At 38.1% G+C, this 22,989-nt stretch overlaps 1 protein-coding gene across 4 annotated transcripts in view; it reads right to left on the bottom strand.

The window, feature by feature from the left end:
- The window catches only part of fnip1 (folliculin interacting protein 1), a 110,693-nt gene that overhangs the window by 26,948 nt on the left and 60,756 nt on the right, over positions 1-22,989 (bottom strand). For 3 of the 4 annotated variants that reach the window (XM_043703420.1, XM_043703422.1, XM_043703423.1), the window contains exons 3-10: positions 20,877-21,017; positions 18,325-18,425; positions 16,633-16,707; positions 13,864-13,952; positions 10,748-10,837; positions 4,199-4,270; positions 2,916-3,051; positions 1,246-1,447 (exon numbers count right to left, since the gene is read on the bottom strand). In XM_043703420.1, the coding sequence (XP_043559355.1) occupies positions 1,246-1,447; positions 2,916-3,051; positions 4,199-4,270; positions 10,748-10,837; positions 13,864-13,952; positions 16,633-16,707; positions 18,325-18,425; positions 20,877-21,017 (906 nt within the window). The remainder of the gene's footprint in view (positions 1-1,245; positions 1,448-2,915; positions 3,052-4,198; positions 4,271-10,747; positions 10,838-13,863; positions 13,953-16,632; positions 16,708-18,324; positions 18,426-20,876; positions 21,018-22,989) is intronic. The other variant, XM_043703421.1, reaches the window with a different exon arrangement.

Raw genomic sequence — 22,989 nt, 5'->3', positions numbered from 1 at the left:
GGACTGAGATAGGCAAGCACATGCCTGAGATTCATTATATAGTGAGTTGAATTCAACTATTTTAAGCAATTTTAATCGCTTCTCATTTCACCTGAACTGGTCAGCAGCAATTCCAGAACAACTGAGTAAGGCATTAGAATTAATTACACTATGATTTACAGTTACACCTTTCCACCCATACCATCTTCATCTCACTAAACAGTTTTTTAAAAATTCCTGATAGAAGCTTATAAGGTTCACTACTTCCACAAGGGCAAATTAGGGCAGGATTTATATACTTAATGCTAAGGTCCTGGAGAGTGTAGCTGAACAAAGAGACCTTGGAGTGCATGTTCATAGCTCCTTAAAGGCGAAGTTGCAGGTGGACAGGATAGTGAAGGCGTCATTTGGTATGCTTTCCTTTATTGCTTAGAGTATTGAGCACAGGAATTGAGAGGTCATGTTGGAGCTGTACAAGCCATTGGTTAGGCCACTTTTGAAATATTGTGTGCAGTTCTGGTCTCCTTCCTATCGGAAGAATGTTGTGAAACTTGAAAGGGTTCAGAAAAGCTTTACAAGGATGTTGCCAGAGCTGAAGGGTTTGAGGTATTGGGAGGGGCTGAATAGGCTGGGATTATTTTCCGTGAAGCTTTGGAGGCTGAGGGGTGACCTTATAAAAGGTTTATAAAACTATTAGGGGCATGGATAGGGTGAACAGACAAGCTCTTTCCCCAGGGTAGGGAAGTTCAAAACTAGAGGGCATAGATTTAAGCTGAGAGGGGAAAGATTTCAACGGGATCGAAGGGGCAGCTTTTTCACGCAGAGGGTGGTGTGTGTATGGAATGAACTGCCAGAGGAAGTGGCAGAAGCTAGTGCAATTACAACATTTAAAAGGCATCTAGATGGGTATGCGAATGGGAAGGGTTTAGAGCGATATTGGCCAACCGCTGCCAAATGGGACTAGAGTAATTTAGAATATCTGGTCAGCATGAATGAGTTGGACTGAAAGATCTGTTTCCATACTATACATCTGAGACTCCAAGACTACAACAAACTTCAAATACTACATACATCTTAAACTGGAAATATTTTCTAATAATAACATTCAGTTGCTTTCCTGGTCACAGTTGTACATGCTGAAAAAATAATCTGTACACATTAGCAATGATGCAAACATATCTATCAAGTGGCACTTTGTCAGTAAATGACTCAGACAAAACCATATGGCATCACTTCCCAATTACCAGAAGGAGGACGTGTGAGTACCTGCTCAATAGCAAACTTCAGTCTGTTCACATGACTCTCAAAGAGAGGAAAATGAGCAAAGAAGAACTCGTGAAACTTGTTATTTTCTTCCTCATCTTGTGACAGTGAAAATATAACCCCAATAGCAATCTTCTTTTTTCGAACAATGGAGGGATTGGAACTACAGCTTTCATCGGACATGTTAAAGCTCTCTTCTACTGACCTGAAAGACCAGAAAAACTGTCAACACAACAGCAAATAGATGCATGTCAAATATTCTATACAAAAAAGTTCTATGAATAATAACAACTGAAGGCATGGTCACACAGAAGAATTGAGTGAAATCTCTAGCAGCAAGTAGGCAGTGAAAGTGCTTTGAGACAGCAGCCAGTACTGCCTTAAATCAGTAGTGCTATTCAAGTTAAAGTTTTAGCTTTTCAGTCATGGGGAAATCACAAGAGGAGATCTTCCTTTAGCTGGTTTGCAGGATGGCAAAAGAAAATGCAAATGATGCCTGAGCAGAGCTCTTAACAGCTGGCTTCAAAACAGCAAGGCAGCAGCTGTATAGGTGGTCAAATGCCTTAGTCAGGGACAGTGTATAAAATGTGGCTCACAACAAAAGGGAGTGGGTGGGGAAAGTGTAAAAAAAAATTGAAAAAGGGAGATTTACTTGAAATAACTCCTGCTCCCCACAAACAGCAAAGTAAGCTTCTGGGGACATACTGTACCTGTCCACAATACAATCCAGGTATTAAAACCAACATATCCAGGTAAGGTGTATGGCCTGGTTGGGGTATCTACCACTGGGGGGAGGGGAAAGTTAAAAATCACTCATCACCAGATTATATGCCAACAGGTTTATTTGAAAAAGTACAAGCTTTCGGAGTGCTGCTCCTTTGTCAGGTAGCTAGTAAGGCAGGATCGTAGAACACAGAATTTATAGTAAAAAGATCATGTAACTGATGCAATGTATTAAACAAACTTAGATTGCTGTTAAGTCTTTTTAAACTTTGTCCACCCCAGTCCAACACCCAGAACCTCAACATAATTACAACTAGGGGCACAGTTTAAAGAAGGATGCCATTTAGCACCAAGATGAAGAGAAACTGTTTACTCAGATGGTTGCGAATCTTTGGAGTTCTTTACCATAGAGGGCTATGACGGCTCAGTCTTTCAGTATGTTTCAAGGCCAGGATTGATAAGAGTGGTGTACAAAATCTATGACAGAGGGGCAAAAATTTAGGTTACTTTGCAGTAACATCACTATTGTTCCTCTGACAATTGCAAGAACAGGGATTCTTTGCATGTCAGGATATCACAAGACTCATTAGTAGCCATTTTACAATCTCTAAGCCTGTAAAGGATTCAAAATGGCTGAATCACGTGTCAGTTATACTTCCCAACTTTTCCCCACATGTCCTCCCAAAAAGAACTAAAGGCAAAATAAGAGCTCATCAGGAGGGCAACAACAGAAACGCTTCAGAGAATATCTGATGTAGCATAGGGTGAAGAATTACTGATTAACTGGAGATGATAAACCTGTGTGGCATGGTGGGAGGTTTTGAGTTCATGTGTTGGGTGGCAGAGTGGTAAAGATGTACAATTTTGTGAAATGTCACTCAATACTTGCACACATGCTGGAATGCAATATTTGCTCCAACTACCCCTTTTCTGATTAATTTTAGACTTACCATCTGGGGAAAACTCCATTTTCAAGACTAGTATTCTGACTACGGCGCCAGCGGCGATGGTAGCTGCTCGCACAACTATTCGGAAGTGAGGAGCTTGGTGAAGGGAACGGAGTGATAAGCAGGCTGCTTAAGGAAGCTGTCAAATGTGATTAGAAACAGATTTTTGACTTGGCTGAGAATAGCTTACCTCACTTAATTAAACAGACAACTTTGGGTTTGTTTTCCAGTAAATTCTTATACATCATGCAAATATCATTAAAATAAAACAAAGAGCTGCAGAGGCTGGAAATCTTAAAAACAGACAACGCTCAAGACACACAGCAGGGTCAGAAACTCAGATGAAGGGTCACTAGACTTGCACAGTTAACCCAGTTTCTCTCTCTCTCTCTCCATAAATGCTGCCAGACCTGAGTTTCTGCAGCACTTTGTTTTTGATGCAAATGTCATTGTTGACTTTCACAGTTAATCCAAAAAGAGTTTTCTATTACCAACTTAAAATTCAAGGTAACCAAAGCTTGTTTCAAAATAAGAGAAAGTATACCTTTGTCAAATTATTCAGTAATTAGTATTTTGTTTGAAAAAAGTCACAGTTTTACGATGGTCACATTGAAGTTTGGCCTGAAATGAGGATTTTCTGAACAGTTACTGAATGGCATGTGGCATTTGTCCTCAGATAGCCAGGCCATTGTGACATCAACTTACTTTACCTTGTTGAAGATGGTTATGCCCCAGGAAATGAAAGGAACTATTTTGAAATATTAAACTACACAAAAAATCTATAATGTAATGAGAATATAGTTGTATAATGGACACCATCCAAAGCAATTTAAAAAGTGGGCAAGGATTTGTTTTTAGAAAAGCAATTAATGGTAACATTCGAGTCTAATACTTCGGAACTCTCAGCTTTCTGATATTTATAAAAAAAGCCATTTAAATTCATTAGAGCTAAAGGCTTTTGGCTAAATCGGGTGCACAGCTTTCCCGTGTCAAAGATTGTAGGTCTGTAAGCATGCTCAACAACCTGAATTTATGCGCGGTAAGTTTCCAAAATCAACATCATGTTGTTCAAAAGAATATTTATTGGAATTTTATTTTTCCAATATATCAATTGTGAAACTCAATTGTTCCAAGTGTTTTAGGATATTACAGTGCAATAAGGAGTGCTACAAATGCAATTATGGAAAACATTTAAGGAATATTTAAGTTAAAATCATGTAAGTGACAACCATAAGGACTCAACACCAAATGTGATTGCAGTAGGTAGTAACACTTTCAATTCTCACCAGATCGTGTTATTCCACTGTCTCTGTCTTCATTGATCCCTCTACTGGGCATGTCCATTGGAGTGCTGTGAACTGTGAAGAGTGAGAGAGTGAGAGAGTGAGAGAGTGAGAGAGTGAGTGAGAGAGAGAGTGAGAGAGTGAGTGAGAGAGTGAGAGAGTGAGAGAGAGTGAGCGCGAGAGTGAGAGAGTGAGAGAGAGAGTGAGAGTGAGAGAGAGAGTGAGAGTGAGAGAGAGAGAGAGGATTTACTTCTTTAACATTTTAATATCATGATGTGTTTAACATTTTTTATAAAAGGACAAGTGATTAACAATATCACAACGTGCAGGGCAGCATACATGCAAGAATCACTATGGAGGATCACGTGTGAAAGCATGCAATTTAATCAGCCAAAACGAAACAAATTTCCAATTTTACTAAACACCACCACAATCACAATAATGAACTAAATCAAGATCAATTACATTGTTGATTTGAGATGACAGAGTTCATGATTTCAACTGGACTCCAATGAGATTTGGCAAATTAAGACACTAATTTTGCTTTAGATTACAAGCATTTTATAAAGTCATATTATAAAAGATAATTCAGTAATGACATTGTGTTAACTCCAAGCCTTCTCCTCAGCTGGATTCCCTACTTTAATTAGGAAATGAAGTCTCCCAGTTCTGAATGATTAGTCTCCTGACAAATAATTGCCAAAAACAACTAACTTGCATTTTCTGTTTATTTTTTGAAGCCAATAAACTCTTTGCTGTCCTTCCACTATAGGCAAACTAATGCGTGCCTCAGACATGGAGATGCCATCACAGAAACAGATATGACGATCATTTCACATACAGCACTTGAATAATCTACCTCGCATACACTGGCCACTTTCACCACCAGCAAAAGAATGTGGTACAAAGCTATCCCCATCTCCAAACAAATTGAATTGCATCAAATCCATCATCTAGTGCAAATGGAAAAATGTCACTGACACAACATACTGAACAGCTACTGGTGGGAAGCTCTTAGGAAATATTTTCAGCACACTGTGATGTACATACATACATCTGACAAGTTAAGTTTATGTTTGAAAAAGCCACCGGATACACTAAGAGATGGTGAATCCTTCAAATCTGCTTTTAGCATCCAAATTGTGTTCATGCGAGCATCAAAAAAACCCAAGAATTTTCTTTGTGACTTCAGGTACATTTGCTTCGAGTGTAGATTGAAACATAATTTACATCAAACTTTGGGACATGTCACCAAAGGAAGGTGTTGACTGGAAATGAAATATTTGCCAATGGGACTGGGGAATGACTGCAACTCCCAAGAATGAGTTCCCTGAATATCCTTAAGGGAATTCCAAAAGGCGTGAGTAAATCACGTGAACACACTGCTTGTATGACATCAACAACGGTTCAAAGTATGTCATCCAAAGGAAAAAGTTAAACTTTAGAAATATTTAGATTGTATATCAATTTGAAGTTGAACTCTGGTTATTCCGGTTACAAAATCTTGTGTCGAAAGCAATTCTTTCTTTTATTTGCCTTTCATTATTCCAACAGAATAAAGTGTCCAAGATTTCTTACTATACTGCTTGAAACCAGCCACAGAACGGGTATCCTTAATACTTGCTAATTATCCTGAAAATTCCATACTAAATAGCACAACTTATTATTCTGGACATCAAAGTTGTTCTCTCGCTGGAGACAACACTGTGCACTCCAGTACTAACATCCATGGTAATGAAGTAGAAAATTCTTTGGCATTAAAAATAGAGCTGCAAGTTTTAACAGAAACACTCAATAAGCAGCAACTGAAGCGCCCTGTTCGTGAAGTAGGTGCTCTCTTTTTCTAGCAGCTGTAGAGAATGATGCACTTGAGCTTGGAAAAAGGAGGCAGCTATACATAAGTGCAAAATCTTCTGCCCAGTATCTTTTCTATTACTGTTATTTTTTTGCCCTACTTTCTTCTCTTGCATTCCTAATAGTGTATGATTCCATGGGAAGCTTCTTCCTTCTTCAAAGGACAGGATTGTTCCATCATAAAGAACAAAAACTCAATTATTTTCTACTGCTGTTCACAGTGACTCCTATCAGGAGGCTGCTATCATGGCATGCACACTCGTCAGTTTTGTACAATCCTCAGATCCTCTATAGCTCATCTACAATATCTATCATTTGACTATGCCTAGGCCAACCCTTCTTTCTGTTGCCTTTGAGAGGAGATCTCTGTGATACATCAACTTTGACCAATGGGTCCTAAATACTAACATTTTCATTTATGGATCCATGTTAAAAATCACATAACACCAGGCGATAGTCCATCAGGTTTAATTGGAAGCACTGGTTTTTGGAGCGCTGCTCATTCATCAGGTGGTTGTGGAGTATTCCACAACCACCTGATGAAGGAGCAGTGGTTCAAAAGCTAGTGCTTCCAATTAAACCTGTTGGACAATAACCCGTGTTATGTGATTCTTAATTTTATAGACCCCAGTCCAACACCGGCATCTCCAAATCATAAGTTTTAATATATTCTTTTTGCTCTTAGAATTTCAAGCACCTCTTCATTTGTCTTACAGACTGTAGAAGGATTTTTAGCATACATCTTAGCACTCACATTGCAAAGCCCTCTGAAGATCTATGGAAGTAAATACTTCCATATTGGATAGATAGAACATAGCACTGAGCTTTTTTTTGATATAAACTTCAGTTTTTGTGTTGTTAGCACATACTTCATCTTCATAGTATGTTTTTAAACCAGAAAAATTCCACAATCCCACTCACTATGGTGTCTCCTTATGTTCTTTTCTATTACAACAGACTAGAATCCTGCTCCCAACAGATGGCTGGAACTGATCAATAAATTACAACTTCTGCCACTTCCCTGGATACCTTAATCTGAAAAAGGTCCAAGTCAAAATGCTTTGGGATGAGGCTTAGTTTTCAGGATGCCACTTGTCAGTCTGCCATTCTTTAAAATTTACTAGGTAAAAACAATGACTGCAGATGCTGGAAACCAGATTCTGGATTAGAGTGGTGCTGGAAAAGCACAGCAGTTCAGGCAGCATCCGAGGAGCAGGGAAATCGACGTTTCGGGCAAAAGCCCTTCATCAGGTTGCTACCTGAACTGCTGTGCTTTTCCAGCACTACTCTAATCCAGAATCTAGTTTCCAGCATTTGCAGTCATTGTTTTTACCTAGTTGATTTTAACCCTACTGCAAAGCATCTTGCAAGAATACCTGCCTTGAAGAAGTTTTCCTCCTCTCTCTTCAAGAATCTCAGGGAGTCCCTCTCCCACTGCAACCCCCAGGTCATTTTCTCTGCCCATTCTTTAAAATTTCTCAAGAGGAAGACCAACCTCAAGAACAAAACTCATTGAACTTGGGTTCTAGCAAACAATGCAATATTCCAAAAATTACACCAGTCGACTTGAAGATATCTTGTAAGTGATTTGAAACTTGAGATGGAGTAAATGGAAGATTATTAAAATAGTTTAATTTTTAAATAGTATTTACATTGAAGTCTATATCATTTTCGAAACACTTGAATTTTAACAAGAATAAAGCCAATACATGCATGATTTTCTGTTGGTATCTTAAAATTATTTATATAACCTATTCCAGGTCTGTGGAAATGAGGCTTACATGAAGCCCACCAAATCACAAAACTAATCGAGGAGGGTTTCTGCAGTCTCTGATGGTGCCACATTAGACTTCCAAACACCAGAACATCACAAACCTGAAATCTCAGTCTCATGTTAATAAGTAACCAGTTCTCAGCTGCTTTATACAACAGTGAGTACTTAGTGAGCAACTGTAGGAGTTAGGAATGGTGTTTAGTTATCATGCAGAATCAAAACATTGAAATGTACTTTTGTATTCTGGTTAACTTCTGTTGGTGGGCATGAGCTTTGAAACACGGCCAAATACAGGCAAACGGGACTGGATTAGTTTCAGAAACCTGGTTTCTATGTTGAGACTCTATACAATTCGTTTCCACACATCACTTGTGACTGTACCACAACACATGCAAGCTCATTTTATCTTCCAATTATTTTGTATAGATTGTTTGACAATTTCTCAGTGTAAATTTTCCAGTATTTTGATATTGCTTTGTTTAAAATTATAAATAATTTACTAAAATCCGTTTTTAGACTGAAATGGCCATGCCAAATACAGCAGCCACAGTCAGACATATCAGAAAAAGACCTCCAAAAACCACATTTAAAAGTAACTGTTGTACCCAGCAGCACTTTAAGATGCAGTAAGATGTGTCTGATTTTATTAGGAATTCACACTAACAAGTAAAACCTTGAGTTAACCATGCTTCCCACCCTGAAACAACAGATGTCAAGAGGTGACCATGCACTGTCTGTTCCTCACCTAGCCAATCCGAATCTCATCGCACACTGCCCAGACCAGAGTTTAGGGATCCTGGTGGTAGGCTGTGGTTGCGATTTGAAAAGGATTAATAGGGCTACCACTCAGTGGTAGTGCAGAAAGCAGAAATGAGGGAGAAGAATTCTGAAAGGGTCAGCACCTCAACAACCAAGGATTGGTATTTCATCGAATCAGCCGAGACTGCTGTTTTGTTCAGTGTCACTTCTGCTGTTAACCTAACACGTTCATGAATCTCATCTAAACACACTCATACCCAGAGATTTTGTATTTGGTCTTCCAATTCTTGTTAAATTGGATTTCAGAATTCTATATAATTGCATTGAAAGGAAAAATAAGGAGCAAAAGTATGAGGCCTCCCACCACCATACGACATTTCAGGATATACAATTCAGTGACATCAACTGCATACATAACAACATTGAAGAAGAATGCAGTATGATACAACAGGATGTTGGAAAACTTGCAGACTGGGAGAGTTTAGTGGCAAATAAAGCTTAACATAGATAAATGAGAGGTCATATTATTTTTTAAAAAGTAGAAATATTATTAATATCTTCAAAAATTAGAAATTGAATGGACGAAAAGAATCAGGAATATAGGCCATCAAATCATTAAAAGCAGCATGACAGGTTAACAAAATTAAAATAAAAGAGCTGGGATTTAACTTTATGAATATGAAATTTAAAAGCAGTGAAGATATATCAAAATAACACAGGAACTGGCCAGCCATAGTTCTAGTATCCAAATAAAGATTAGTGCCAGAAGAGATTTAGAGCTATTGGGATAGATTGAATATTTTGGAGAGATTTTGCTGTAAAAAGAAAATACTTTGAGGAGATCTGAAAGAGGTTTTTAGAATTACAGACAGGTTAGATAGAGAGATGTGAAGAAAAGGTTCTGATTCTCCGAAGGACCATAAAATAGTTATTAATGAATCCAACAGGGAAAGAAAAGCAACATTTCTTTACTCTGTGCTGATGAGACACGGATAGGTAGGAAAGTAAGTGGTGGAGAGGACATAAACAGGCTTCAAAAAAAATAGATAGGTTAAGTGAGTGAGCAAAGATGTGACAAATGGAGTATAATGTGGGAAATGTGAAATTGCCATTTAGGCATGAAGACTAAGAAGTATATTTAAATAGTGAGAGTTTGCAGAGCTCGTGGCCTGCTGCATGCAACACAAAATGTCAGTATGTATATGCAACAAAAAAAAAATAGGAAAGCTAATACGATGTTATCTTCTATTGCAAGGGAAATGTCGGGAGATTATATTTCAGCTATAAACAGCATTGGTGAGACCATATATCAAATAGCATGTACAGTATTGGTCTCATTGTTTAGAGTAGGACATAAATGCATTGAAAGCAGTTCAGAGAATGTTTACTTGATCAATACATATAGATTGGGCAGGTTGACTTACGAGGAAAGGACTGGTGTTTAGAAGGATAAAAGAAAACTTGATTTAAACATGAAATTCCTGATGAGTATTGACAGAGCAGATGTAGAAAAGTACTTTCCTCTTGTGAAAGAATCTGGAACGGGGAACACTGGTTACAAATAATGGGTCACCCATTTATGACAGAGATGAGGAAATTCTTCTGTCAGAGGGAGGTCAGAAGTCTATGGAACACTCTTCCTCACAAAGTGGTAGAAGCAGGACTTATGAATACTTATAAGGCAGAGGTACGTAGAATCTTGACTACCAAAGGGATAAAAGATTGATCAGAAAAAATGCAGGAATGTAGAGCTGAGATTAAATTTGAATCAGCCATGATCTTATTGAGTGGAGGAGCTGGCATGAAGGGCAGAGTGGCCTCCTGTTTGTATATGAAGGGAATCCAATACAAAGTGAGAAGGGGAGACAGAGGAGGCTCAGAGATGTAAAAGGAGGGAGTGAGACACACACACACACAGACACACACACAAACTAAACTACTTTTCTTGTGAGTAATGAATGTAGCACCATGGTATCTAATAAATGATTAACATATGATTTACTAACATCTACTTTTAGGAACAATGAATCAAGTGCATTTTTTTTTATTTTTAGATTGGTCAATTTACAGAAAGTAAGAATCTCATTTCCACAGCTGTAAATAGAGCACATGCCCGGCTAATGCAGACCAACACACAGTCCAGAACCCACAGGCACTATGCAAACCTGCAAAGAAAGAAGCGCTCCGGATTAGACGGAGCGGTGCTGGCTCAGAAACACCTGGTGCCCGCCTAGGGCTGCAAAGCTGCGAAAAACCTACGGATCAAAATTGTAACAAAAATAGAAAACAAAACAGAAGAATGGGATTAGTAAAGCCATCAAAGCAAAAAAGTTAGAACACCACATGGACTGCCATTTCAAACTAAAAACAAAAACACAGTTAAAAATACACCAGAATAGAATCATTTCTCAGTCAAAGTTGACTTTTATACACACTCTTCCCCCTCCCTTGCCCTTCCAAGTCCTGGTTTGGAGACAAAACAAAGGCTAACACAAATGAAATTACTTTTACATCTAAATAGGGCATTTGTGACAAAGAAAAAAGAAATAAACTTACAGTTCAAATAAAAACAAATATACCTTGTGAAGGCTCTTTAAATACACTGATTAAAAGCAAATAATGACAAAAAAAAACAAGTATTTCATGATGAAAACTGAAGCAAAGAATTAAAGGTAAGTTTGTGAATTTTGAGGATTGTATTCATCAAAGTTTAAAAAAAAACCCTCCTGCATCTCTGCCCTCGTGGTTTCAATTTAAGTTGTCATGTTTAACTGAAACTACATTCTCCTTCCTACTCCCCATCTGCTTGGGGATAAAACACAACCACAAATGATCAGGTGGATTAAACTAGAAATCAATGCAGTTAATTAAATGTTGTGCATGAAACCGAAGTTGTTTCTCCCAAAGTTCTGCATTATTCACTAATTAAAATGTTCAATCTCCTAACATTATTTACACTCTACCAGCAAATAAACTGTAACAAAATGTGGAAGGAAAAGATAGAAACAGGACAACAGGCAAAAGCAATATTTTAGTTACAGTTACGTGCATAATTGTATGTGGATACTGTACTTTTACTTTCTCCTCCTTCTGCTACCACTATAGTCAAGATGAGAAAGTGCACTACTGACCATATTTATCAATTCATGTCTGTCTGCTTCTTTTAATGTTTGATTAAAATAGCACTAATTGTCACTTCATTTTGCATTTAGGAGTTGTGTCATAAAACCTTACAGAAGCAATGCACATTATTGCAAACTATCACTGATGTGTTCATGTCTGCAATCTTACATGTAAAACTGATTCTTAACTGTAACCATGGCAACATAAGACAGAGAAGCTAGGCAGGCCATCCAAGATTCAGAAAGATCATGGCGAAACTGATTGTAGTCTCAGCCCTCCTTTTCTGTCTGCCAGCCCAATAACTTTCAGTTCCCTGATCTCGCAAACATATATTTAAGCCGGTCTTGAATAAATGCAATGACCTAGTCTCCAGTCCTTTCAGGGGAAGAGAACTGTACAGACGAATGACCCTCTGAAAGATAATTTGATCTTAAAAAGGGAGACCTCTTATTCTATATCCAGTCTCCCCACAAAAGGAACCATCTTTCTAGGATCCATGCTATTAAGCCCTCTCAGGATCTTGTATTTTCTATTAAGATTATCTTTACTTCTTCTAAATTTCAATGGGTATAGTCACAATCTATTCGATCTATATTCAGAAAATAATTAGTTCAACCTGGGATGGATTGAGAGAATTTTCTCTGAACTGCTTACAACATAATTGTTTGCCACTTTCAAACAAGGAGACTAAAACCACACACAGTACAGGGGCATGATCTCACCAGGGTCCCGCACAGCTGCATTAGAACTTCCCGACATGTATATTCCATTCTGTTTGTGCTAACATTCGATTTGCCACCTTAATCACTTGCTGCACCCTCTGATATGTGATTCACATACCAGGACACCAGGTTCCTTTGTGCCAGTGTTCTACAATGGTTCACTATTTAAATAGAGCACTGTTTTCATGTTCTTCCTGTCAAAAGTGGACAAGTTCACATTTTCCCACATTATACTCAACCTGTTAACTTTTCAACCACTTACTTAAGCTTTCTACATCCCTCTGCACACACTCTACCCCATCTTGACAACTTACTTTCCTACTTTTTTTGGAGTCACTGCTGCTATTTTAACATGGAATGAAAGATTAAAGAGACATTCATCCTTAGGCTGTTGACATTCAAGCACCAAGGCTAGGCTCAGATTGACACACAAACAACTGCAGAAAGTAACGTATCCACCATACTAACCACTACACTGACAGAAAAGAATTAGCCCTTTTAAATTTGAAGGATAAAATTTAGATGACCAGATATTGTATACAGAATCACTAAAATTTCCAGCACACAGATATGCCATTCAATTCATCTTGTTTGTTGTGATTTAACCAGACAAGATTAAGGTACTTTAACATTTAACCAGTTAAAACTGTGAAGTTTGTCAGAATAAAGCACAGATCAGCTAGGATTACTTTACAAGAGAAGTAGCAAGATCCCTACCAATAGGACACTGGCCTCTCTGTTTATCTGCAACCATCAGTGACAGGCTGACTTCATAAAATCCTATCAACAAGTCAGACTGACCAGCCAATCATCACTCCCATTGGAACAATAAGGACCTGATGTGCCTGGTTCAGGTATCTGGCTAAACTACCATTACGAGGAGGGTCATTTTAGACCAAATTACCCCAAAACTCCTACACTATAAAAGGAAACTGTAATAATTACCAGCAATATAACAACAGAAAAATTTCAGGATTCATCATTTATAAAGGCAGACGACAATTATTAGGCACTTGCGAGAGCAGATTAGTGAACAGAATCTTAAAGCGCATCACAGATAACCCACTAAATAGTCGTTCCATCAGATGTAAGGGCAGAACTTTGGCAACAGCTGACAATTAATCTGAAAATGATGATGGGAGCCCTTGCAATTATACCAAAGTAAAGGCAGCATCCAATAGCAGTCTTAGTCAGCTTCAGAATTTTCTCAGATTTGTGACCTATGTCAAGACACTGTGTTGGCCTGTGTAAATCCAATGTGTCAAACAATCTACAGCATCAGATATTAAGTCCAGTGTTGTACAGTCTTACTGGCTGCTAACTGCCTAGTTTAAATCCTCAAATAAGGCAGATTATTTGTCTGACTCCTTGGAGAGTGAGTCATTCTAAGGAGTCAGAATTTAAGTATCTCAAAACTAAGTCATAATGGAACTTACCTATAAGGCTGTTCATCAGAATATTTTGATCTGGGTAAGGTTTTGACGTATTAGTGTCCTGATTAATACATTCGAGACTGTCTTGTAACCTTAAAGTACAATTAAAAATGCACACATAAATCTTCAAAATCAAGATATATCTCATCAACAGTCACAAGATAAAGCACAAAATAAGCAGAGTTGGTAAAGTTGCTCATTCTACTGTTTCATTTCTTCACCTAAAATGACTATTAAGGGAAAAACCAAGAAACTTAAATGGCTCTGTATTGCTCCTATTTTTCTCCATTTATGCTTCAATGGAGGAAGCAGTCAGGGTGTAACTCTCCCTGTTCTAACATCATACAGTGCTATGTACCATGCAACATATGAAATTAAAGGTTTTGACACACTTGCACTTCAAAACTGCTCAAACTGAGATTATTAACAAGCATCTTTGCAAGTTATTAATCAGGCCTCTGCATCATTATCTCCTTCACCATTTTTGAAGTCGAAAGTCACACAATACCATGTTATAGTCCAACAGGTTTATTGAAACCACAAGCTTTCCGAGCGCTGCTCCTTCGTCAGGTGGAGTGACTTTACCTGATGAGGTAGCAGTGCTCTGAAAGCTTGTGATTTCAAATGAACTTGTTGGACTATAACCTGGTGTTGTCTGGCTTCCAATTTTGCCCACACCAGTCCAACACCGGCGCCCCCACATCATGACCATTTTTGAAGGCAGAAGACTCTTGGAGAAGAATGTGTTGGGTTAGCACCCTGATGACTTTCTGTCTCTAGCTTCTTTGTCAAGGGGCAAGCTGCATGTCCAGTTGACACCCAGCCCAGCAGTGGCAGGAAGCTAATTACAACCATGGCATTACAGATTAACCAGCATTTTCCCACCAAGGCTCTGCCTTTTTTTTTTTAAAGAAGAGAATGGTCTACAGCTCATCTCCTCACAGGAATTAACAACACTGCAGCATATCAGAATGACTGTGATCAAGCAGCTTGATCTTAAAAGGAGCACAAAAGAGATGTTCTTCACCACATCTATTACCGTGAAAGGTGCCTCCCTGCAGACCGATCCACCTGATATTTCTGGGTGCTGTGATTTGCCTGGTGGTTCCAGCATTTATATTGTTTCTCCATCTTGAGACACCATCCCTGAGCAACACTCACTATTCTTAGGCAACTCTGACTGGTGTGCCCACCTGCCATCTCGAATTGCACTCCCAGAGGTTCTTTCACGGACTGGAAAGAAGTCACGAGAGGAGATTTGATAGAGATTTCCAAAATCCTGAGCAGTTTGGGTTGAGTAGATAGGGAAGCTGGCCCCATTCATTATAAAGGAACAAAAGCAAGGGGGCATAAATCTAAAATGTTTTCAAAAAAAAAATTTTTACACAGGAGTTGGGATGTGGAATACATTGCCTGAAAATGTGGAGGCTGCATGGCATTCAATTGAGATATTCAAGAGGGCACTGGATGATCATATGGATTAAAATAGTGCTCAGTAGTAGGGGGGAAAAAAATGTGCGTGTATAATGTTGCTGTATTGAAGAGCTTGTGCAGTCACGATGCGCCTAATGACCACCTTCTGAATTAGCCACCTCTGGGAATATTAGAACAAAAGGTAAGCCGCCTGATAGAGTGAGCTCAAGATCTGGAAATTATCAAAAATTCTGTCGAGAAGATTCTGGTCACCATTTCTCCAGTAAAAGAGAAAAATAAATGTCAGGAAATGGAGAATGTTTTAATATTACCAACACCATATCGGCACTGCAAAATATAGAGAAACCAAGCCAAAACTTCAACATAACTTATAAGGATTTACTTGAAAACAGTAACGTACTGAGCTGCACAGTAGCATAATATGAAAAAACGCAGAGTAGCAAAAGTAATGAGAAAAATAATTATAGCTTAGTCAGCATCCAAAAATTGAAAGGCAGTCCCCAGTCTTCTGCTAAAGTTTAAGGAACGCTTGAAATACTTTGCAATGGTGCAACTGTTTCTAACTTAAGGTAATAACTGGATTTTTTTTATTCTAGCTACTACATTTCAAAGTTAATTTAAGCATTAGCTACTTAAATTAAAATCATCTCCTTTCCCAGAATTTCCATCAAGTGGTGTGATGACAGGATGCAGAGGATACCAATAGCATTTTTCTTATGTTCAAAGTAAAATAGTTAAATATTTCAAAGTATTTAAGCATCAACAATTAAATAATTTTCTTGTGATGGTGATCATAAGAGCAAAACTCTACAATAAACAAGAGGGTACAGGTTCAATTTTTCATTACGAGATACCTGGTTTCTTTGTCTGTCATTGTTAGGAGTTAGAAAGCAAAAGTATTAACTCCTGCTGAAAAGTGTAAGAGCAAAAATGCTGGACAGTAACATCTACGATGCGTCTTTGTCTTCCATTGAGTCGTAATATGGAAGTGTCTGTGCAAATGGCAATTTTTGTTTTGCTTGGAAGTGAAGGTCTTCTTTGGACAAAGATGTGACTTCCAGTGTCCATGAAATAAGACTGCTTAAAGTTGCAAGTGAATCTTGCATCAATACTCATTCAAAATGCTCACCTGCTTTAGATTCAGGTATGAAAGATTCACAGCAATTATTTCCCCCCAACTACCTGTTCAAATTTTAAACAGTGATTTTTTTTTCTTTGCCCCATTTTTTGGATGGCTTTTATTAGAAAAAAAACAGAAGTCCATTCACAAAACATCGTGTCATTTGAATGCATAAAAGTTACTGAAAAACTCGTTTATCCAACAGAAATGGTACCCACGTATTGAGACTTCCAGTGACACTACCTCCGGTACGAGCTGTGAAAACCTTGCTAAGCATTAGTTGAGGTGGAGACCTGAAGAGAAAATTGAGCAAGATTATTTAGAAAATAACTCAGAAATCAAAGATAACTTTTAACTAAACATAGATGAAAATTTCCTTGAACTGTAGAAATGGTAACCATTTTTTTTTTAAAACCACGTATACAAATTGCAGTCTCAATGAACGCTCCTGAATACATCAACTGTTTATTCATTTGGATCACTGAATTTGATAGAGACACCTGAATACATGAAACACTTAATTGCAAAATGAAAATCTATTAAAGTTGAAGAACTAAAAGGCAGTGTGAATTACTCTGAAAATTCTGGTATGCAAGGATGTGTACAATTTTAAGAACAGTTAAGTATTTGTAAGAAAGGTACTGCCTCAATTCCTAACTCTGATGGGCGGAGAGGAAGACAAAAATGGAATCAAAATTTCTGGAAAGTTGCAGGAAAGCAGAGCGAACTTCCCCAACCCTCCCTCCTCAACCAAGGGGAAAAGGGGAGGGGGGGGAAAAAGAATCAGACATTCCAAATTCAACCTGCTGAGTTTCTGTTCAATTTACAGTTCCCTCTAAATTCCAGGGATAGACTTTAAATCCATGCTGTGTCAAGAGCAGTAGTCAAGTTTGGGTGAGCTCACAGGCAAATGTAGGAAATTCCATTCATACATCCCATCCTTGCCAGTTGAAAACCATCAAGAGTTTGCAAGCTTTTAGTAGGGTAAAGCAGACCCATCCCAAAAGACTATCAATTATTTTCCTAAAGCCACCACTTTGTTCAATCGAGAATATGACCGAAGGAAAAAAATTCTTTTTGGGCCTTAACAGGGTTGCCCCTCACTGCCAGAGTGAATGGCATCACTCCAATACACCAACAGATCTTCTGACGAAAGCCCCTTTCAAACATACTTGGTGCAACGTGCCCAGCTCAGCTCAACATCAACACTGCCCTTGCAATCTGGAACGGGTTTGGGTTGGCACATGGACAGACAGAGGTTTTATTCTACTTCTGATAATTAAGTGGCATACAGAATTCCAGGGCACGATATTGTCTGGAGCCTTAACCCTAAATGGGGATATGTGAAGTGATAGGTGATGCTGCAGACCAGTTTATGTTGGTGTCACACGAAAGGTGTGCTACAGGGACCGGTGGAGGTTAAAGAAAGTTCAACAGCACAATGTAGATATTTTAAATCAACATGCTAGACACATCACGACACACAACTGGAGCAGATGGTATGTGAATTTAGGCCTTCTGACCCAAAGGTAGAGTCACTACCACTTCACCACAGGAGACCCTGTGTGCATAGAATATGTATAACTAGTGATCTCCAATCTACAAATCTGAAACATTGTAACAAAAATTAACTGAGAAACACTGGCTGGAATGTACATATCTTCAACAGTATGAATTATGTGGCAAAACGAAGTACATCTATTTCCTTTATAAAGCCAACTAAATAATCCTGTTGTTATAAAATTGACTCAGCTGTGTAAACTTTGACTGAGCCACTTTTTTTTAAACCTGGTAAACCAGCTAAAATTTAACTTTCCTCTTTGAACATAAAAAAATCTTTAGAAGCTGATAATACAAATTAGTTAAATAACAAAAGATTTGCAACTTGCTAGAATGCAAAGTCTTCTAACCGTATCTGGTGGATTTTTAAGGTGGAACCTTTGTAGCTCATTGCCACAGACCCAAACATCATTTCACCAAGCATGTTAGCATCAGAGGATGGCCGAGAATTCTGGAAAGGAAAGTTAACAAAAATGAATACCTTGTTATCGATTTGAAGATGCCTTAAAAACAGAGACTACTGGTGAGTTAATATTTTAGGGCTAAATGATGAGGTCATATAAAAGTATCATGTAAATAAAAATAATGTGCAATTTTATAAATCTTATTCTAGGAAACAGAAAAATATATTTTAAGGGAATTACTTAATTTACAAGTAACATTTTGACCATTTCTATCTTTAAAAATCTGTGAAAAACACATCACAGGACACAGTAAAAACAATTCAACCATTAATATATCACACCTGAACGTGATAAGTACTGCACTGTTGTATTATAATTGTGGACTGTTATCAGGCATGGGTATGTGTGTGCAAGTCATGGACAGACATCGAGACAGGAGGAAAAGACAGTGAGCGAGAGAGCAAGAGAATGACACAGACAGAGGTGTTCAGCCCTTCCCATGCTCAGTCTTTGTATTTTGCAGTCAAGAGTCACTGTAAACCTGAAGAGAACCAGTTTATTCCTCCTGCAACAGTTACAAGTTGGGACATCTTAAAAATAATAAGTCAGAGAATGTTTTTAAAATTAGAGATCCAGCCATGTTGCGTTTCTTAGCAACCAGAAAAAGATAATTGGCCAGTACAAGGCTTTAGAAGAGTCATGAGGATCATCTCAATGTCAGTACCCAGGAACAAGGACCGCCGAACTGTCTTTCCAGTCTAATTATTTGTAATAAACAGTAATTCATATTAAGTGCAAGAACCTAGTCCATGCTTTCAAATCAACCTGTCTGAAAATCAAGTAAACTCGAAAATTTTGCACACTTTTTAAAAGTCTTTAATTTTCGTGACAACTTCAGGAATAGCAGGCCTTTATTTCCAGTGCAGTACCCCAGTGAGTCATAAAACATCAGTGTGCAATATGCTCTAAATATCACTGAAATATCACATGCTGGCAATTTGTTGACTCACACATTGTTTAAAAAAAATCTAGCCCTTCCTCCCAAAACAAGTCAATATTTTTGGCAGTCAAGCATATGGAATACTAAGTCATGTAGACTGCTACGGAAGAAAAAGTGGACTCAATGCACACTTGACAGACATAGGTCATAATGTGGATCATAGGGATTAGCTATATTTGTGGGGATTAAAAAGAGGGAAAAAAAAAGTCAGTGAATAGGACCTAAAAGCTAATAATCCTGGTGCTTAAACAAAATGCTGAGTAGGTATAAGCTTTTGTCTCCTTATCCAAAAGGGAAATTTTGTATTTGTTTATGAAATTTATTTAAATAGATATACTCATACACTTTTGCCTCAAAGATTCTACACCACTGATCCACATACTACAACACGTCATTCCTGTTGCATTTTTGCTGTTTTGAAGGAGCAGAACAATCTGTATCAACTTTGGTTGGAAGCACTTCATCGGAGTGCAGTAATTAGCTGATCTTGATATGCATAGACTGCCAGTGTGTACTAGTTGTCTAGAAGATGTGTTTATAGTTTATAATTTTCTAATGCCTGTTACAGCAGGGTTTAATGCAAAGGCTTGTTTCTCTGCAACTGGCAGCAGAGCATGGAAGACCACTAGATTGGTTAAAAATAAGATGCTAAATTCCCATTCCCACTTTAAATTTAAACTTCAGAACAGATATACAAAGAGAGCCCCAAATGTTCAATTTATGGTGCCAGATAGACTGAGAATGGTCAGTTTACAATACAGCCCTAATTACATGCCTCACCACAAACCAAGGAAAATTTCACATATGATGTGGTCAATATTAGTATTGCTTGAATTGCGCTTTAAATCTTTATAATATTTCTGTAATGTTAAAATCAATAGTTTCTAGTTTCATGTTAGAAGAAAGGAATGCAATTCGATATCATTTTAATTTGAAATGTCAGCTACCTTGAGATATGCCAATGAAAGTACTTATTTCCCAAATTTCCTACACTTAGAATGCTAACAAGTTAACATGACCAGTCATTGACAAGTATCAAAAGGTTATTAGCATCGATAATGATGTCTGGTGAGTGAACCATGAGAGAGTGCGCTTTCTCTAGTTCCCACAGACCCATTCACTAACAGAAATTAATTACCAATATTATAATCTGGAAAAATACAGCTCAAATAATTATCATTCCAGACACAAATAATAGGAGATAGCTAATGTTGTATTGAAAGATATTTTTCACAATTCAATCAGGCAAAATTTAAAAAGCTTCAAGTACCCAATAGGATGTTTAGCTGCAGTTTCAGTTGACATATCCATTAGGTCAGTCAACTTAAAAGCAATATAAACTGTCTGAGAACAATTTTTCACCAGCCTCCAAAAGGACATCTTAAAACAATTAATAAATGAAAATTCATCTAACAGAAGTTTCAGGTTACAATCCTCAAAAGAATTAGTTTGGGGAGACTTAAATGACAGGGTTACAGTTTATATGTTCAGGCCTTACCTGGCATTTCGAAGATTGATCTTTAGCATTAGGAGCTGATGAAGATGAGGAAGAGAGGCTGTCTGAAGAGCTGGTACATGTACTGCATTTTGTATGACAGCATTTCTCGAGAATCTTCACTTGGATATCGCTGCATACTTTCTGCAAGTAGAAGGATTGTAAAGGTTGGCAGTTTTCTCAGAGATCATTTAAAAACAGTGGAAAAGGAAGAAAAATATCAAGTACTATGCCAAAGGGCACAGATTTAAAGTGACTGGAGAAAGAACCAGAAGTGACAGAGGAATGGTTTTACACATCTTGGAAAAAACTATGTGGAAATAAGAGCAGAGAATTGGAACTAACTGCATGTTTAAAAATGGCAAAACCAATAGACCAAATGATCTTTCTGTGCTGTAGAAACAAAATTCTCAATTTTTTAATAAACCTGTTCAGAAATGTTGAGACTCCTCTGGAGCAGATGGGACTTGAACCTGTGTCTACTGGCTCAAAAGTAGGGACACTAGCACTGTGCCACCAGACTCTATGATTATCTATCGTGCATCGTTGGGAATGGTGCACTACCTGCAATTTATATTTAAAAAAATAACATTTAATTAACATAATATCAGAAGATCATATGGCCAACAATGTGTGCTCTGCCATTCCATAGCATTAATGTCAATCATGGCTGTCAACTCCACTTTCCTTTCCATTCCCCATGTTCCTCGGTTCCCTGAGAAACCAAAACAATCTGCCAATCTCTGCATTAAATATAGTGAATGATGGCACATCCACAACTCTCTCGGGGTAAAGAATTCCAAACATTCACAACACTGAGTAAAGCAATCTCCACCATTACTGACAAGGGAAGTCAGGGACAGCATAAAGGCAAAAGAAAGAGCACAGAAGGTGAAGACTGATGAGAAACCAGAGAATTGGGAAGCCTTTAAAAACCAGAAGTTAATTGAAAAAAATCAGTAAGGAGATGATGAATACAAGGTTAGGCTAGCTAGTAATATAAAAGAATCAGTCATTGGCAAGATTTGGGAGTCCATTATTAAAAGGATGAGATTGCATAGTACTAGGAAGTGCATGGTAAAACAGGGCCAAGTCAACACAGCTTTGTCCAAAGTAAATGATGCCTGACAAATCTGCTAGAGTTGGACAAAGGAGAGCCAGTGGACATGATCCATTTAGATTTCCAGAGATCTTTAACAAGGTGCAACACAAGACGCTGCTAAATAAGATCACAAACTTTGGTGTTGCGGCAAGTTATAGGCATGCATAGAGGATTGGCTGATTAGGAGAAGGCAGAAAGTGGGGATAAAAGGGTATTTTTCAGGATGGCTGCCAATGGTGAGTGGAATTCCACAGAGTCCGTGTTCAGACTACAACTACTCTCTTTCCATATTAATGATCCAGACAAAAAGAACTAAAGACATTTTTGCTAAGTTTGCAGATGGCGCAACGATAGGTGCAGGGACAGGTGGCATTGAGGAAGTGGGGAGGCTGCAGAAGGAGTTGGACAGGCTAGGAGAGTAGGCAAAGAGTGGCAGATGGAATATAAATGTGAGATAGTGCAAGGTTAAGAAAAGAAGTATAGACTATATTCTAAATGAGGAAAGGCTTCAGAAAACTGAAGCTCAAAAGGGACTTGGGAGTCCGACTTTAGATTCTTTTAATGTTAACATACAGGTTCAGTTGGCTGTTAGGAATGCAAACACAATGACAGCATTCATTTCAAGAGAGCTAGAATACAGAGCAAAAGTGTATTGTTGAGGCTGTATAAGACTCTTGTCTGACCACATTTGGAATACTGTGAACAGTTTTGAGCCATGTATTTAAGGATGGATGTGCTGGCATTGGAGGGAGCTCCCAGATGGTTTACAAGAATGATCCTGGGGATGAAGGGCTTGTCGTATGTTGAGTAGTTGAGGACACTGGGTCTGTACTCGATGGAGTTTAGAAGGATGAGGAGGACATCTCATGAAGATTGAGGGGTGACCTTATAGAGGTTTTATAAAATCATAGGAATAGATAAGATGAATCGCGAAGTCTTTTCCTTAAGGTTGGGGAGTTCAAAACGAGGGAGCATTTTTTTAGAAAGGACAGGAGTGGCAACTTTCTTTTTAAA

This window comes from Chiloscyllium plagiosum, chromosome 14 (assembly GCF_004010195.1).
Source record: "Chiloscyllium plagiosum isolate BGI_BamShark_2017 chromosome 14, ASM401019v2, whole genome shotgun sequence".
Lineage (NCBI taxonomy): Eukaryota > Metazoa > Chordata > Chondrichthyes > Orectolobiformes > Hemiscylliidae > Chiloscyllium > Chiloscyllium plagiosum.
Note: the sequence above shows the minus strand (reverse complement) of the source record. Positions and strands in the feature narration are given on the sequence as shown.